The sequence below is a fragment of the Medicago sativa genome, chromosome 1 (assembly GCF_051527215.1).
Source record: "Medicago sativa cultivar Bolivia chromosome 1, Bolivia_mono, whole genome shotgun sequence".
NCBI classification, from domain to species: domain Eukaryota; kingdom Viridiplantae; phylum Streptophyta; class Magnoliopsida; order Fabales; family Fabaceae; genus Medicago; species Medicago sativa.
In genome coordinates this window covers 54,862,061-54,879,338 of record NC_140749.1, presented here as the reverse complement: position 1 = coordinate 54,879,338, position 17,278 = coordinate 54,862,061, and the positions used below count along the sequence as shown (strand labels likewise).

Sequence of the window (17,278 nt, the reverse complement as noted above, 5' to 3'; positions counted from 1 at the left end):
ATAAAGCATGTACGCATAACTATAATTTACACTTCTATCATCGTTTTTTAAAGTTTTAATATTATTGTATAACTTAATCAATCAAATAATTTTCCTCTGTGTTGTTTTCTTTGAAGCATTTTCCTCTCTAAAATATGTACATATTTTCCCTTGTGTCTTTTTCGTACTTACGCACTAACTAAAGAACAAGCTATGAATATACAAAAAAGGTATGCTCATGCAATATTTTCTTATTTTGCCAATGACAAACAATAAGAAGAAAAAATTAAGTTTGAACATGAAGGAAAGAGAAACAACTTCTGAATCCGACTATGGCAAAAACGATATATTGGTCATTAGGAGGTCAAATGAATTTCCACTTTAAAAAGAAGATATACCACAAATCTAATCAAACATGTCTATGGCTAACAGTGCAACAATTAACACCCTTTTCTACAGCTTATTACCAGCAAACTGCATTTTTTTTTAAATTCTTTCTTTGAAAAACTCTAAGTTGTAATTGTAGCACTATTTAGGCTGACATGATTTAGTTTTGATGTTTTTTATGCTCTAAGGTATTAAAAATTCATTTAATTGATCATGTGTAGATCGTTGATTTGAAACAGAAATCAGAATCACCAAGTTTAATCCACTGCAATTAGAGAACATAACCTTCTGTTTCATTTAAATAAATTAGTGATTATGATCAAATTTTTAAAGAAGTTCTTTGAGTCAAAGTCGGATAGTTTTGAACTTAATCAACATGCATAAACAACCAGACTAATTTACCATGTACCATATAAAACAATTCCAAGCAATGAACAAAGCATGCATTAAAACAGAATCCAATTACATATGCATAAATAACCACGAAATACACAACCAGAGTTGTCAATATTTCCAATAAACATATTGCAAATAGTTAACCAATAAACATAAACATTTCATGACATATTAAATCAGCTTGTGTGGCATACTGTGTCATGCTACAAATTCAGCCACATAGTACAACATAATTAATAAATATCCAGAAAACAATGATGGAGAAAATTTGACTACCTCACTCCTCTTGTTTGTGACACCTTCTTAAGCTTGCTCACTGTCACTGGGGAGTGAAAGCAGAGACTCTGTATACATAGCCAGTCGGAATGCATGTTGTGAAGATTCACTATAATAGTTATGCCCTAGAAACTCTCCTTTGTCATCATATCTCACCAACCCACTAGGTCTATTTGTTCCAACAATATCACCACTTTTCGTACAACATACAAGGGAAATGTGAGAAATGGTAACCAAATCAAGAACAAGAGTTTTAGTCCAAGATGACTTCACTTTGTATTCTTTCATCACCCATACATCAACTTTATCCTCGTCCCTCAAAACCCATAGACTGAGAAATCCTCTAAATACCCATAAACTACAAATTTTCAAACGACCAATATCATCTGGGAGAGGAATCTCTACAAGCTTTCTTTCCATTAAATCAAAGGCAACAACAAGATGGTCACCTGTATCAGGACGAATAGCCAACCAGTGAATTGCCCCATTGAAGACCGAATAATGTGTGGTTGTTCTTCAAGCATTGACGGATTAGAACCCTTAGAAAGTTATTTTACTTTTAATTACACGCAGATTGGTTCTTCAAGCATCAACGTATTGAAACCTTAAGAGTCAAAAACACAATAATTATGAGTTTAAAATAACAAGATCAAAACATATGCGCGGCTGCTGGCATAATCAAAAGGAAATCCAACTCAACATATTGATCTGTTCTAGCCTGAATGTTGCAGTACAGGACTTCACAAATTAGCGCCATCAAAACCAAGTCAGAAGGTTAATCACTCACTCTTTGTCAACATACATTACATGTTATAACAGCTGATGTTCCTATTGCATCTGATATTGCAGGACATCATCTTTTGTAGGTAATGCAGAAATTGCCCCTCTCTTGGTCACCATGATCGCGCCACATACACTGGCGAAATATAACGCCTTCCGGAGACGTTTCTCATCCTGCCACACAAAATAAACACTCACAACTTTTTTCTAAATCAACAACTAGAATGTGTAAAGATATCTGAATTACCTTGAAAATACTTGGGTCAGAAGCTATGTAGTAGAGAATCCCACTAACAAATGCATCACCAGCACCAGTTGTGTCAACAGGTTCAACATTTAAACCTCTAACTTTGCCCTTAAAATCCTGCACAAAAATTTAGTAATCACTATTAGCTGAATGCTGGTCACTCACATGACAAGATAGTACTGTGAAATATTAAACCTTGAAGCAAACCTTGCTTATGTTTTACAAGTTGCCATTCGTCATTGAGTGTCGAAATTGTTAATTTACATTCGACAAGTCACAGCCAACATTTTATTCCACTCATCCGAATAAAGAGCAAAGAAAATAATGAAACGATGGATTATAAAACCTATTCAAACAATTAAAATATGAGTTAAATGACTTTGGCAAGCTTACGTTGGTGTAATATCTACAACCCTCCGACCCACTGGTAACAATTAGAAGCTTGAGAGTAGGGTGAAAAAGCTTTTTTATTACATCATCATCATCACAAGGATCACCAGCATCAATCAAATGAGTGATCTCATCTTTGCTGATCTGCAATACATAAGAAAATAACACTTCAGATAGACTCAGAGAAAGAATGTAGAATGACGTGCAATGGCATTTATAAAGTGTATTGCATAAAAGTGAAAAACTAGACAAATAAAATTTACCTTTATGACATCGGCTAGATTCCATATGCTCATTATACCCTTTCGAGCAGCCTCGGCTGATGGCCATAGTTCCAATCTCAATTTCGGATCATACGAGAGAATGCAATCACAGGTTTTAGCAAAACTCAAGGCAGCAAGATAAGACGCCTTGCATTGCTCATCAATCAAACCGATGGAACCATAATGGAATATTTTAGCCTGCAATCAGTATTAAATTAAAATTATACAGACTTAAACCATCGGTCTTTATGGCCACATTTTATAAACAGAGATGGAAATTAAAGGCACCTTCTCGATGAGTTTACGATCAAGCTCTGACTCATACAGAAGCATATTAGCACTAGGATCTCTGAAAAGCAAGCACTTGCGCACCCCATCAGCTCTAAGTAAAACATAATACAATGTGGTGCTGGCATTAGAATCAACCAGCATGCCAGATGTATCAACATTATTCTCCTTTAAAATATCAACCAACGTATACCCAGATTCATCTGCTCCAACCTAAAACGCAGATGATAATGAGTTAAGCTATCATTTTCTCAGCCAACATAGATTCACATCCCTAAAATTCAGAATACTACTGCAAGAAGTATTATTCCTAGGTACAACCTACAAGTAAATACATGATATCTGTAGGAAAATCTTTTAAACTAATTTAATTTAACAATAAGAAAAGGGAAAAAGGTAGAATGTGGTGGAAATGGGAAGTTATGGTTGGTTAGGTTTTAAAGTGGTTTCTATTTGATGGGAATGAAAAATAGAAAATACGGGTAAAAGATATTCCTCAAAATGCATGAACTTTAACCATTACATTCACAGTGAGTTTATTTGTTTACCTTGAAACACACACACACATGCCATTCAGAAAAGTGTAATCAATTTCAAATTTTTTAAATATATGAAGATTTGAACAAATCAAACATGGAAGCCCTGTAGATAGTAACAAGACATAGATGTACACCTTACTCATAAATGCAGATGAACCCCCCAACTTAGAGATGCCAACTGCCACGTTTGCAATAGCACCACCAAGATCTCTCCAGCAGCAACCAGACGGTTCGTGAATAGTCATGTAATCTATCAACAGTTCACCAAAACAAACAACCAGTCCACTTGTTTTGCTGCAGTAGGGCCTGGACACAGGAGGTAGTACTCCATCCTTATTAGCTTCTGTATTCCGTAAGTTACCAGTAAAACCTTTGCTTGCTAGGAAAGTGCCAAAACTAAATGGGTAGGGCGGGGACACAGGAGGTACTCCATCCTTATTACCAGCTTGGACAGTATGAGTGCTGACATCATCAACATCAACTAATCCTCCTCCTCCCAATACTACAGTATTTTCAGGAAGCAGCTTGAAAAGTCCTTTGGACACGCTTACATTAGAGAATTTGATCTACAAGAAGCAAATAATAAAATTATATATGTATGTATGTATGTATTCAGATGAAAAGGATGATGTCTTGTGACATGGAAGAAACCTTTAATCCAAGAGGCGCAGAAGGTTGAATGTCTTGAATAGGCCTGTGGTAGGTCTCTATTCCATAGACTTTATTAACACCATCGGTCATTAACAACATCAACATCCTACCAACCCGTGGAGGAGGTATAGCAAACCTTGGAGGAGGATAGATACTCATAAATTCATCGACCTGCCAATGCATTTGGATTCCGCAAATTCAACAACAGAACTGAAACAGTAAATTGCAGATAATAATAAATGAAGAATACAATCAATTAACTGGGATCGAAATTGAAACCTGCAATATGAAGGGACCATCGAGAGTAGTAGTTCTCGATGTAGTTGGGAGCATTAAATCATTATGGTTATAGCTATAGCTAGGAAGTATACCACTACCACAAGAATTGAGATTGGAAAACAGAAACTTCTCGAAACACATTTCAGCCTTTTTGAGGTCATCCAAGCCATTTATCGAATCCCCTAGTTGGCCAAGACAATCATCAACTTTTTCTCTCTTCAAATAAAACCCTAGTTTCATAAGCTGTTGGTAAATGGGGCAATCGGAGACGTCGCCAGAGATTTCGACCGTTTTCGAGGGAACTTTTTGATGTTGCGGCAGAGACTGATCTACGACGGCGGCGACGGTTTTGCTCCTTCTTTTCCCCTTTCCCATGGTTTTGCTCCTTCTTTTCCCCTTTCCCATCGTTTCTTTCTTTTCCCCTTTCCCACCTCTATTTACAATATAAAGATAAAGATGAATTCTGCTCTTTATCCAACAAAAATTGCACATTCCCAACTGAAAAGACAAATTTGCCCCTGCATGCTCTACCCAAATTTTCATTCCCCGCTTTCTCACTTTCCCCCCAAAACCCCCAAATCTCCATCTCACTCTCAAACTTCACAATCTTCACTCGTTGAATTTCGATTCACAAACTTCACTCCAGTTCCTCGTTTAACTTCCTCACTCGTTCACCAACTCACTCTAGTTCCTTTTTCACTGGTTCTAATTTCGAAATCGAAATCGTTTTGTGGAACATGGAAAAGTGAGAAAGGTTATCACAAAAAGGCAAATGTGTAGGACCCACAATTTCGTTCCACACATTAGCTCTCAAAGAGAAAATCCCAATGTGAGATAGCACATCATCTGAGTTTTGAATAAAATGATAGTATACTAAAACCACCAAGTAATCATCTGTTGACTCGTCATACCCAAAGCTATAAAAAGGTAAACTTGAATGATTATGCGGCGGCGGATGCGAAGGTATATGTCTATGAACTCCGGTGGATGGATTCTGTTGGAACAAAATGTGTTTAACAATGAACCTTAAAGGGTTTTGATGATAACAAGGTATTAAAAATTGTAAATTGGACTAGCTAATATTTGTTCAAGTGTACAGGACCATAATTATAAAGTTACATCATCATTGGTTCTGAATGAGCAAATAAAGAGCTATGGAAACAACAAAAATTTGAAGCTTGGACGCTCCCGAAGGCAACTTGCTACTGAAGAGAAAAAGCGCTCCTGAAGTCAAGCTGCTCCTGAAGAAATAGCGCTCCTGAAGTAAGCTGCTCCTGAAGAATAGTGCTTCTGAAGACAAGAGGTCCAGAAGCCACATCATCAGAAGCTGCGTCATCAGAAGCTGCAGAAGTCATATCATTAGAAGCTGCATCATCAGAAGCTGCCTCATCAGAAGCCATTTCACCAGAAGCTGAATATCAACTGGATTTGCAAAGAATCAAGAATTGAAGAATTATCAATGCAAAAGCTGTCTATTGGATTCGAAAACACAAACAAAGGATTAGTGGAGTTTGCAACGGTCATTTCAAAGGTGTTTGAAGGCGTGTGTTTGCAATTTGGACGAAAGCGTTGACATTGTACTTTGTACGAATTGTACAACCACGTTCTCCACTACTCTGTTTTGTGTCCGCGCTACAGGACAAGAAAACAGCTCCAGAATACGGTTTCGCCTGCATAGATGTTCCTTTGGATAAGGAATGGATTTCAAATTTGTTCTTCATAGGACAACAGCCAAATCAGGCAAAAGATTATTGGTGAAAGATCAAGCTTCAACAACGACTCTTTGGTGTGCTGGCAATTTCACAACGTCTCTTTCACACCACTATATAAAGGAGTGAAGACCTAGAGAATTGGTAATGCAAGAACGCTGAACGAAAGACTCACAAGATTTTCACAAGTACCAAACCTCTGCTGAAATTGTTCTGCATTCACTTAGAATTTCTGTGTCTCAAAGTCATATCTTAGAAATTCTTAAGTCCATTGAGTCTGTATCTGATTTGTATTGTGAGCACCTCTGATTGTATATCAAGTGTTCAACCTTAAACAATTTTCTGTGTAATTTTGTTTAGTTAGGAAGTCTCTTGCAGTTGTGCTTGAGCAGGAAGTCTCTTGATTGTGTTCTTGAGCAAAGGAAGTCTCTTGCTTGTGTGCTTGAGCATTGGAAGTCTCTTGCTTGTGTGCTTGAGCATTGGAAGTCTCTTGCTTGTGTGCTTGAGCATTTGTAATCAGATATTACTCATAGTGAAATCTCCTTGGAAGTGCAAGGGGGACTGGACTACTTCCGGATTGTGGAAGGAACCAGTATAATTGCTTTGTGTCGTTCTTCTTCTCTCTCTCTCTCTGTTTTATTCCGCTGCATTTAGATTCTGATTATCACTTCAGAAGCTGTCTCGCTTAGCTTCTGATCAGTGTGTTCAGTTTTTAGGAGAAACGAAGAATTTTTCTAAAACACAATTCAACCCCCCTTCTTGTGTTTTTCTCACCTTCAGATTCCATACGTACATGTTTGGAAAAGACTCCACCAATATAAACCCTCTACATGAACCTCTAACTTTAAGATGAAACTCAGATTTAGGAAGCGAAAAATTAGGGTTCAGTAGAACAGGAGCAGAATCAGCGGTGAACAATGAATCTAAAGCTATAGATCGAAATTGAGGAGCTTCTGTTACAAACAGTTCTGTTACGAACAGAATTCGACGAGTGTGTGTTGCAGCAGTAATCTGAAACTGTGAATTTGCAAAATGAGGATTTGAGATAAGAGAAAACGAAGACTTACAAACGGATTTGAAACGTATAAAAGACTTCACCGATAACCTTAGAAGGATTTGAGTTACCAATTCTTCAGGCAGACACGGCAGTGCTGTCGTCTCCTTCTCCTCCTCCTTCTCCTCCTCCATGATGTTTTAGAGATCACTGCCAGATTGCACACCCTGCCTCGCTCGAGATCCGAATAAGTGAATGGTTTATTCATAAGATAGGATATTATTAATATTTTTTTTAGGAGAGAATATTATTATTATTATTATTTCAAAAAAATATTATTATTATCATTATTACTAGCGTCCAGACGGACACTCCTGTGCCCGCCTGTCCGTTTTTTGTACTGCGCTAACGCATTATCTACACAAAAATGATAGGTTGAAAAAGAAAATGTTACTTTTGAATAGTAGCTATTATGTGAATAAAGAGATTTAAATAGACAGTAAGAGAATAAGAGAGGATTAGAACACACTATAATTGTTATTTATTAATTCAAATAGTTGTAAGCATAAGATAATTGACATATCTCTCTTTTAACACACTTCATACTATCTAAGATGCACACAATAAAATAGAAATATAAATGAAACTTAAGAAAATTATAATATCAACCTATTATCTAAAACCTTTCACTGTGATTCCAAATGCACAATTAATCTCTTTAGCCCTTTGTCATTCAAAAAATAATTTCTTTAGCACTATGCATCTCATAAGCCTAAAATAAAGTTTGTTACATAATCACTTCATTAAAATGTATTTCAGAACATGTATATATATTTACCTTTTGAGCTTTCTCACACTCCTTATGGTTCTTATTCTCCACTCTATGGTTGAGGTTGGAATGAGTTTAGGGGTTGAACTTGGGTAAAGTATACTTGAGTTGGGTAAAGTATACTTGAGTAACACAAAGCAAATATCAAATAAGTCAGAGGTACAAAGCACAAAAAATTGGGTCTTTATTTATAAGTATATAGGAAGAAAAAAAACCAAAACCAAATTATTTTCTTTGAAATAAACATATAAGACATGTTCATCATCTATCTCTATTTACATCACACTTTCATTTTCTACAAAAGAAATGAAGAGAATAAAATTAATTGTAGAAACAGAATAAGAAAATATTTTAACTAAAATTTGTTAACAAACCTCTCTATCTCTCCAAAAACCTTATGCCCCCTTCCTTGATCATTTCGTGCGAGTGCTATGAGGATTTGCATTTAGGCCACGGTGAAAGGGTTACCTCGATGGCTCCCTATTTTCCTTAAACATTAGTTTGTCTCTTCTCTTCCTCTACTCTTGTCTTCCATCTCACATTGAACCGACGCTGATCGAAAGCAAATAGTAATTGAAAAAAAGATAGTTAAGGTTAAAGTTCAAAAGTCAAAAACTGTAAATAACAGTAGTAAAATTCTTATGAATTCCCTCTAACCCGCTCTCTCAATTTGTTGGTTTCTACTAAGCACGTGCAACCACCGGCTTCTTGAAAGATAACGACAAATCATTCTATATCAATTCACAAAATCACCTACATTTTCATAAACAGGTGGACCTTGGTTACAAAATGTTGTCAACATATTTAATGTAGATACTTTAAATAATAATATGGATTTTGAAATTGATCACACTATTATGAACAAAATCTGAACAGTTTTATAATGGTAAAAGAAAGAAAAAAACGTAGAACAAAATCTCCAAATTTAAAAAAAAAAAAAAGGAAATGAAGAAAAGATAATGGTAAAAGAAAAAAGTGTGTGATCTTAGTATAAAAAGACATGGATGAATATTAAAAACCGTAGAAGCATAACACACAAAGTAAGAGAGTTAACAATAACCTACTAACATTTCATGGTCGTCCCATTCTTGTTTCCATTCTTGTTCCCATTAATAGTTATGGAAGATGACAATAGGAAACCACTTTCATGAAGAAAAAAAATGAAAACAAAGAAAGGTTAGAAGATTCTTGTTCAAACAAAAAAAGGAAGATTAGAAGATTGAAACATAATAGAAGTTACATCAATTTTCCACACTAAAAAAGGGATTAAAATACAATGGGAATTGCATATGAAAACTAAAGAAAAACAAATGAATACAATAAATCATTGTAAGGGAAGTTTGAAGTAAAAGTCAATGAAGGATATAATTGAAACAAAAAATTGACCAATAAAATCACCAACTAAATTATCCATTCATACCGAAATCAAAATTAAAGATAAGAAGTGTATGATGAAAGTATGTACCCATTGTTGTCAAATGGATGAAATGTATATTTCTCTTTGTTCTAAAATAAATGGATGATAAAAGGGATAAGAAATATAGAAACTTGGTGAAACCCTGTCATGCTTTCCTCTGTATCTTTGGATGAAACGTCTCTTGCAATTGTAATTTGGAATGTCTCCCATTTTCATTGGGTTTTTTTTTCTCCTGAAAAGAAAAACAATAGAACCGGTCAATCCTCAATTCTCATTAGCAATTGTCAAATAGAGAGAGAGAGAGAGAGAGAGAGAGAGAGAGAGAGAGAGAGAGAGAGAGAGAGAGAGAGAGAAACTGCCAAAAATCACTGTATTATATGTATATGTACTTCAATGATAAATGTAGCAAGTATAAAAAATTGATGATTCCTTAAAAAAAACAAAAAAAACTGATGATTGAAATAAATTCGTCATTGAATTATTTTGAGATAGAAATTGAGAGAGAGTGGGAGAATAATAACAAAAGGAATTACTATAGTTTTGTTTACGTTAAATTGGAAAAAAGATACCAAATTCAACAGTTAGATTCCTAAAAAAAATCATTGGAAGAGATAATATAAGGGAATCCTTCCCAAAAAAAAAAAGATGATATAAGGAAAAAAATTACTTTAGGAAGGAACGCAAAGCCTTGTAAAGGCCTGAAAGCATGTGGTGAGCAAGCATGACTTTAAATTTGAGTGGTGATACACATACCACCATAGGTGGCATACCACTCCTACACCCCTCCATTCACACACTGCCATGTAGTCTAAATGAGTGACTCATCCTGGCCCCACCAAAACTCATTCCTTCACTCTTTCCCTTTTCACTCTCTCTCCTTCTATAGAAAATTCCTTCGATCTCTCTCACTTCTCTCTATCTCACCACCACACTCCTCTTAACCACCACCATTCCCTCTTTCTTTCTCGTCTGCCACCACCACCGAATCCTCTCCTGCTGATGCAGGATGAAATCATTCCATTCGTAAGCGAGGTCGAAGCCCCTTCTACTTGTGCACAAAATTTATTGGTAGAAGCGGTAACTCCGGTCGATTTATTGGTGGAAGCGGTAACTCCGGTCGAATTTCCCCTCTCCACTGAAGCGACCAAAACTCACTTCGTCACCGATGAGGAATTTGTTGAACAACTTGCAACAGATGACTCGGTCATGGAGATTCATGGACCAACACCAAAGATGGAGTTACAACTCACGGGAATCATGTCGAAGTTCTTGGATATGCAGAAAATGAAACAACTCCGAGAATTCGCCGGACACTTCGACGAACTGCCAGAAAATGTGGTATTCGATGGCGGTATAAAGAGAAATCGAGGTTTGTCTCTAACATCTCAATTTTCTTCTTTTGCCTCAGACTTTAATAGTTCTTGAAAAAGTAGAGAAAGAGTAAGAGAACCTATGATAAAATTCGATGAATTTTGATGTGGATAATATAGTCATAGTCTGAAATTTGATTCTAGAGCTATTGCATATTTTAAATAAATTATGTTAAGTAACAATGAATAAATTTCTCCATAATAAGTTGAGATAGTAATGCATTTAATAGGTGATAGGGAATTTTCTGGTTGTGGCATAGCATAGGTGCATCTAATAAGTATTCTTATTCACAGTATTTTTTTGAGTATTTTTCTGATGCACAACACGTGTTTGTTGAAATTCCCCACCAAACCTATATGGATTTTGTAAAACCATGGTCTGATGTGCAGCTCCAAATTGATGCCAATGATATCCCTCTCTGTAAGATTTTTCATATGCAGAAGGTTTTACTTGCTATATTCCAAGGATCTCAAGGTCATTGTGGTGGATTTCATTACGCAATTTTAATTAAAATTTTGGCTAGAATTGCTGAATCAAAGAAGGACCAGGACCTTGATTTTACTATCTTCAGTATTGGTGAACTTGTTATTTTTTATTTCACTCGTGGATTCTCAATGCTTGTTTATTAGATCCATGATAGTGGCAAAGGTGGTACACTTTATGCTAAGAAGGCCCAAATAATTGCTCAGGTTGTTTTCCCACTTATTGGTAGTAAAGAGTTTGATATAAGGAAGTTCTTGTATAACAAGTTTGTGTCATTGCCAATCCCTGATCACACGTTTTACACTTTGTTTCAACTAGTGACAATAAGCGAGCGTTGTGATTGTCATGGCAATTTTTTTCTTGAGGCTATGAATATGTTCAAGTTAACCCTAAATGAAGAAGACGTGCTTGCTGTGATTGTCAACTCATGGTTTAATTGTCAAAAGTTTTCAATGCCAAATGGTGGTGTGGAGTATATTCTCAACATATTTGCATTCGTCTTTTGCACTCGACTAGAAATAGTTTTTTCCAATCCACGGAAAACGATGAATTCACCAAAAATGAAGGTCTCTATATTTGTTTTTGATCCAGGAAAGTCCTTTAAGTCACCTGCTGTGAGGTTCTCATCAATGAGAAGACTTTCATCCAGCTACGGCAAGATACAACAAAACTTTCAAGAGCTATACAATTCCAATGAAAACAGCGGTGGTATTATTGCTTTAAGGGAGTCTCAAAACGTCCTGCAGCCATTACATAATATAACATATAGGCTGCTCAACACAGAATGGTTCAGAAGGCCAATATCCATTAACGTAAGCTTCACTCTATCGTTGGGAATTTGGTCTTGGTTAGGCTTCAGCCTTACTGGAAGATTAGTGTCTCACAAAGCTGTCACCACTAGCTAGCTTTCCTACTCTTTCGGTATGGCCATTATTATTGAAGTCAAACATGTTGGTTTTAAGATCTTCAATTTTTACAATTTTGATTCCAAAAATAGTGTGCGTTTATTGGATTGCGAGGGGCTCACCTCTTGGATCAAAGTGTCTTAACCGAATAGTTTTTGCAGTTTTGTTACTTATTCAAGGTGTGTAGAGAAATTTTTTGTTCCTTGTTTGCTACACAGTGTTACATCTTTGTTACTTCCACAGTAGTTGGGGTTTAGTAAAATGCTTAGAACATTATTAACAGGTCCAGTTTTAGCAGGAAACATAATTTTCAAATCATTTTCTGTTTTTTATTCTACTGAAACATCCTACCAGTATGAGATCAACTGCAACATCTCATTGAGTTTTGTGTTTTCTACATTTCGTTTGAGTCAACATTTCACATGGGGCTTTTCTTTGTACTTTATGTTGTTGCTTTTGGCTTGACTAAGCTTTTTGAAGTTGGTGATTATAGTTGCTCTTCCACTCTAATTGCTCGTCCCTTTGGTTATCTTATTTGGATACATGGCTATTTGCTACAAATCCATGCTAAGATGTCATTTGAAGAATGCATGTTTGCTTTCAAGGTTGATGACATTGACATGTTTATTTCAACAATGTGTAATTGCACAGAGAAGTACCATGAAGCAATAGCATTAACAATACCTTTCTGGACTCACAAAAGAGAAACTCATTTGACATGCTCACAGTGGAGAGATGGTGAACATTGGTTCCAGATTGAGTCACGCATTATTGATGTTCTCTTGTTCATGGGAAGACCCACTTGATATAGGAAATAGACATGTGGACTCGTAATAAATAAGAGAAGGCCAAGGGAAAAAGGAGATTGTGATAATCTCATTCATTCTCTCTGTTATTCTCTGCTCCTCTCTGTAACTTCTTTTCTTTCTGTACCTTTCTGTTATCTTCATTCCGTGTAATTGTTCCATTAGAGATCTTCTTTCACATCAATATTATTGAAACTTTCCACTGCAATTTTAAGTTCATTACACTTGATGTCTTTATATTTTGCAGCATCTGAACAAATATGGATCAATTTAAGTCATTAGCATTTAAGTTATTTTCAATCAACTGATTATAGCTTATTTTGAAGGAGTTAATTGCTTTTAAAAAAAAGGCTAAAGTGCACTTTTCCCCCCAACTTTCAAAACGTTGCGATTTTGGCCCCCCATGTATGAAAACCACAAATTTGCCCCCCTATGTTTTAGCCCCTTTGCAATAGTGGTCCTTTTGGCAATTTTGACTGAGTCAACTCCTACGTGGCATGCCACGTAGGTAAATCAAATCAAAAAGGAAAGAAAAAAAATAAAAGTCACGTGATTCATTCATAAACACCATCATATTCATCATCCACCCATATTCATCTTTTCACCATCAATATTCATTATTCACCCAAAACCACCAAACACAAACTTGGAAATCATCTTCTTAACATCTTCTCATCATCTTCTCAACCACAATCCAAAAAATACAACAACAAAAATAAATAAAAACTGACATTCATCAAATCATAGGTTACAACACACGAATCCTCCATAATCATTTGCTTCCAAACCAACATTCATCTTGTACAATGGCTGCCGCCGGAAATTCTACAAGAGGGTTTGAAGAAATTGAAACTCAAAAATATCTCTAATTTCAATTGCGGTTAAGTGAAATTGAAAAAACTGAAACTCGGAAACATGCTTACTTGTTCATTGAGAAAATTCCTCAAATTCTTCATAGACAAAGCACTGAACATTACTAAGCGCTTGTGTTGCAAGTGAGCAAAAGAAAAGTTCAGTCATATAGGATTGTTCATGGTTCAGGAAGGATACCGAACTGAATATGGTTTGCCATCGGGTTTGCCGTCGCAGTCAGTTTCGGCGTAGCCGTCGCCGTCGGTTTCGGCGTAGCCGTCGCCGTCGTCTCTTTTCTGTTTACTGTTTTTGGTTTATTTTCATTCACAGATCTATTCTCACGTCCTCTTCTAATTTCAAACACAAAAAACCAAACAATCAAATCTCAGATCCATTCTCTTCATCAAAATTGAAAATAAACTAACTGCACTGGATCTGAAATTCACCTCAAAATCTTTTCGATGTCAAGCAAGAAAACGCGAAAAAGAAGAGAAATCTGAAGAATTGAAGGTGAAAAATGTGATGATTTGAGTTTGTGTGGTGGAGCTCGATTACATGAATGGAACTCGATGGAGCTCCGCTAGGGTTCTTACTAGCGTCGTTCTTCATTGGTCTCCTGACTTTTGATTGCCTTTCCTTGCTATTCTGGTAGAATTACGTGTGCTATTTACCATTGAATTCAATTCTGCCCACGTGAAATTCTTGTTCCAACAACAATCCACTTACTTTGAATTCTTTACGTGAATCATTTCTTGTGAATCTTGGATCAAACACTTGGTAGTTATCCACCGATTGCCCTGCAAACCATTTTTCCCAACCGATTGTGTTTCTGATCAGTTCTTAACCTAGACACGGCCATGCCGTTTGACTGGCAGGCCGGGTTGGCTCCCTTGGCCGCACCAGCACCTTCTCCACGCCTGATATCGCCACAAGTGACTGCACCTCCTGTGCGACAAGCTTCTGCACCTTCCTTTGCTCAGGTGCTGACCTCTTCTGCTTCATCTCTACCGGACGAAGATCCGCTGCCACAACCCTTAATCAAAGGTGAACAACTTAGCATCCGCATCTCATAACCCATCTATGAAAAAGGGGTAGATTACTGTAAGCGAAATCTCCGTGGGAGGCTGATTCTAAACAAGGGAGACAAGCCTTATACCTCCTCTGAGATTCATCAGCGATTACAGAAGCATTGGAACTCGGCTGCACCATGGTCTCTGCTCTCTTTGGGGAGGGGCTATTATGAGTTCTTTTTTGCTTCCGAAGCTGACATGCGCTCCGTGTGGGCGAAGGGTACAACTATTTTGAAACCGGGTATTTTGCAATTGTTTGAGTGGAGGAAAGACTTCAATATGCATAAACAGAAAAATACGCACGCCCAAGTTTGGATCCGTTTGATTGAACTCCCTCAAGAATATTGGATGGACAGAACACTACGGGAGATTGCAAGTGCGATTGGCACTCCGTTGACGATTGATAATGCAACATCAAAGAGACTATACGGCCACTATGCTCGAATTTTGGTTGACATGGATTGCTCAAAGAAGTTATTCTATGAAATACTGGTTGAGCGGGAGGGTTTCTCTTTTCCCGTCGAAGTTGTTTACGAATGGATGCCGGATTTTTGTACGCATTGCCACAACCCTCGTCATCATGTGACCAACTGCCGGTGGTTATACCCAAAAAAGGATGCGAAAGAGACTGTTGCCCCAAAGAAGGATGCGAAAGAGCCTGTTGCAAAGACTGATAAAGGGAAGACAAAGGCTCCGGTGCCAAAGGAAGCTTGGGTCCCTATGCAAACAAATCCTTCAGGAGTTGGTTCTTCTAATGCTTTTGCGGCTTTGGCGGTGACAAATACTGAAGAGACAGAACCGGTTAAGGATTTTGCAGACAATACTTTTAGTCTTCCTTTGCAACATGTTGTGGATCATGTTCCTCAAAGAACATTGCCTCAATTGACTGAACCCGTGTTGACATTGGCATTAAATGATGATGAGCTTCGTGTTGAAGGTGAAAGGATCCTCTCGGGGTCTGCAGATATTTCCCCGGTAGTATCGAAGATTCCTTTGATTTCTAATGCGGAGCAGGCGTTAATAAATGATGAGGTTACGGATACAAATCTGCCAGAGCAAGGTACAAGAAATAGCAAGGCCATAGACATGGATGGAGAGGGTTCAGACTTTGGAAATTTAGAGGAGAATATTCCGGTTATTGATGTTGATGATACTAACACAGTTAGGGACGGAGTTTCTAGTTCCACTTTTGAGAGAGAAGCGGGCATGACACACACCAATCCTCGGATTCAGAAGGACCATATCACAGATGAGGCAGAGGTAAATTTATTGGTTCCGGTCCCACCCGTACAGCAACATGTTAGCAAGAACATTCAAGTTGGTCTTGATTTATGGGCCAGAATACGTGAATATGATCAACGAATGGCTGATGAAGGATTCACCCAAGTTCTTACCAAGGCGCAGAAGCAAACTCGTAAGAAGCAAGTCCTTGGCACGTCCTATCAAACCCGCGCAAAGGGTGCTCTTCCATCTTCCAAATGATTCTGTTATATTGGAATGTCCGTATCAGCTGTGCAGACAAATTGTTGAGTATGAGTCATGGGATTCAAAGTTCTATTTTGTTAGAAACTCTTCCGGCTGATCGTTAGTGGCATATGGATTTCTTCGTAATAGAATTGGTTTGTTTAACTATAGCTTTTCTTTGTCTGTAGTAGTTTTTTTCCAGCTTTTTTTGTTTGTTTTTCTTCTGAGGGTTTTGGCCTAGTCCCCCCTCTTCTTGTATATTTTTTTCCTTTTTTTAATAAAATTTTTAGAGTTTGGCGGCATAGGACGGAGGTTTCCTAGATGCCAACCTAGTTGGTATGTCGGTGTTTCCTCCCGATGTCTGCCATTACTCCTTGCTTAGCAAAAAAAAAAAAGTTTGTGTGGTGGAGAGAGAGTGATTTCCAGAGAAGTGTGAGGGAGGAAGATAGAACATGAAGGAGAGGAAGAAATCACGTGTTCTTTCTTTTTTTTCTTTCCTTTTTATTTTTTTAATTCATTAAATACAAAGTGGCATTTTTTATTATTTTTAATTCATTAATTACCTACGTGGCATGCCACGCAGGGGTTGACATAGTCAAAATTGATAAAAAGGACCACTATTGCAAAGGGGCTAAAACATAGGGGGGCAAAATTGTGGTTTTCATACATAGGGGGCCAAAATCGCAACGTTTTGAAAGTTAGGGGGGGAAAAATGCACTTTAGCCTAAAAAAAATTAAGACATCAATAATTGTCCCATGAGTTATCTCTTTTGAACGAAATTATTTACATCTGGGAAATATAAACTAGCCAAATATATGATATGTATGACCACTTTTTTACAAATACGTGACCACTATTTTTCATAAATTAGAATTTGTATGTCTTTAGGCGTGATAAACTCG

At 37.0% G+C, this 17,278-nt stretch overlaps 5 protein-coding genes, 1 long non-coding RNA gene and 1 pseudogene across 10 annotated transcripts in view; 2 read left to right on the top strand and 5 right to left on the bottom strand.

The window, feature by feature from the left end:
* Positions 1 to 787: 787 nt before the first annotated feature.
* LOC146955481 (F-box/kelch-repeat protein At3g06240-like) lies at positions 788 to 1,554 on the bottom strand (the record flags this gene model as incomplete). The annotated part of the gene is made up of 1 exon (XM_085748567.1): positions 788 to 1,554. A coding segment is annotated over one exon (489 nt), but the record flags the coding sequence as incomplete, so codon positions are not given.
* On the bottom strand, positions 868 to 4,919 carry LOC146955480 (putative fructokinase-7). The gene is made up of 9 exons (XM_085721692.1): positions 4,476 to 4,919; positions 4,197 to 4,367; positions 3,680 to 4,111; positions 3,007 to 3,219; positions 2,719 to 2,916; positions 2,459 to 2,599; positions 2,066 to 2,182; positions 1,826 to 1,992; positions 868 to 1,642 (listed from the first exon to the last, which is right to left on the bottom strand). The coding sequence occupies exons 1-8, from the start codon at positions 4,878 to 4,880 to the stop codon at positions 1,867 to 1,869; spliced, it is 1,803 nt and encodes a 600-aa protein (XP_085577818.1). The 5' UTR covers positions 4,881 to 4,919; the 3' UTR covers positions 868 to 1,642; positions 1,826 to 1,866.
* LOC146955464 (putative fructokinase-7) overlaps positions 1,562 to 17,278 on the bottom strand; it is a 78,016-nt gene continuing 62,299 nt past the window's right edge. Inside the window, exon 9 of the mRNA XM_085721708.1 lies at positions 1,562 to 1,642. The gene's annotated coding sequence lies outside the window, so the exon portion shown is untranslated. The remainder of the gene's footprint in view (positions 1,643 to 17,278) is intronic.
* On the bottom strand, positions 5,155 to 7,372 carry LOC146955479 (F-box/kelch-repeat protein At3g23880-like). The gene is made up of 2 exons (XM_085748562.1): positions 6,959 to 7,372; positions 5,155 to 5,469 (listed from the first exon to the last, which is right to left on the bottom strand). Exons 1-2 carry the CDS (start codon positions 7,370 to 7,372, stop codon positions 5,155 to 5,157), a joined length of 729 nt encoding a protein of 242 aa, XP_085604688.1.
* On the bottom strand, positions 8,207 to 9,704 carry LOC146955478 (uncharacterized). Its single transcript, XR_015016637.1, has 3 exons — positions 9,076 to 9,704; positions 8,665 to 8,760; positions 8,207 to 8,559 (listed from the first exon to the last, which is right to left on the bottom strand). It is a non-coding gene; the product is annotated as an uncharacterized LOC146955478 (long non-coding RNA).
* Positions 9,808 to 13,211, top strand: LOC146955477 (uncharacterized). 5 transcript variants are annotated; one of them, XM_085721589.1, is made up of 3 exons: positions 10,118 to 10,793; positions 11,870 to 12,199; positions 12,835 to 13,211. In XM_085721589.1, exons 1-2 carry the CDS (start codon positions 10,424 to 10,426, stop codon positions 12,181 to 12,183), a joined length of 684 nt encoding a protein of 227 aa, XP_085577715.1. In that variant the 5' UTR covers positions 10,118 to 10,423; the 3' UTR covers positions 12,184 to 12,199; positions 12,835 to 13,211. The 5 variants fall into 5 exon arrangements, 3 of the variants coding, with proteins under 3 accessions (XP_085577718.1, XP_085577715.1, XP_085577712.1); XR_015016635.1 differs by having other exon boundaries at positions 10,119 to 10,793; positions 11,870 to 12,662; XR_015016636.1 differs by having other exon boundaries at positions 9,808 to 10,793; positions 11,185 to 13,211.
* LOC146955476 (uncharacterized) lies at positions 14,699 to 16,415 on the top strand (annotated as a pseudogene).

What these genes read in the sequence shown, in the direction of transcription:
- LOC146955479 (XM_085748562.1), bottom strand. Translation starts at nt 7,372, where the DNA reads ATGGAGGAGGAGAAGGAGGAGGAGAAGGAGACGACAGCACTGCCGTGT. An exon ending in TGTACGTATGGAATCTGAAG is followed by an intron (nt 5,470 to 6,958) that starts GTGAGAAAAACA and finishes TTGTTCCAACAG; the next exon opens with AATCCATCCACCGGAGTTCA.
- LOC146955480 (XM_085721692.1), bottom strand. Translation starts at nt 4,880, where the DNA reads ATGGGAAAGGGGAAAAGAAGGAGCAAAACCATGGGAAAGGGGAAAAGA. An exon ending in ATCTAGCCGATGTCATAAAG is followed by an intron (nt 2,600 to 2,718) that starts GTAAATTTTATT and finishes TATGTATTGCAG; the next exon opens with ATCAGCAAAGATGAGATCAC. An exon ending in CTGACCCAAGTATTTTCAAG is followed by an intron (nt 1,993 to 2,065) that starts GTAATTCAGATA and finishes TTTGTGTGGCAG; the next exon opens with GATGAGAAACGTCTCCGGAA.
- LOC146955477 (XM_085721589.1), top strand. Translation starts at nt 10,424, where the DNA reads ATGCAGGATGAAATCATTCCATTCGTAAGCGAGGTCGAAGCCCCTTCT. An exon ending in CGGTATAAAGAGAAATCGAG is followed by an intron (nt 10,794 to 11,869) that starts GTTTGTCTCTAA and finishes TTTTTGATCCAG; the next exon opens with GAAAGTCCTTTAAGTCACCT.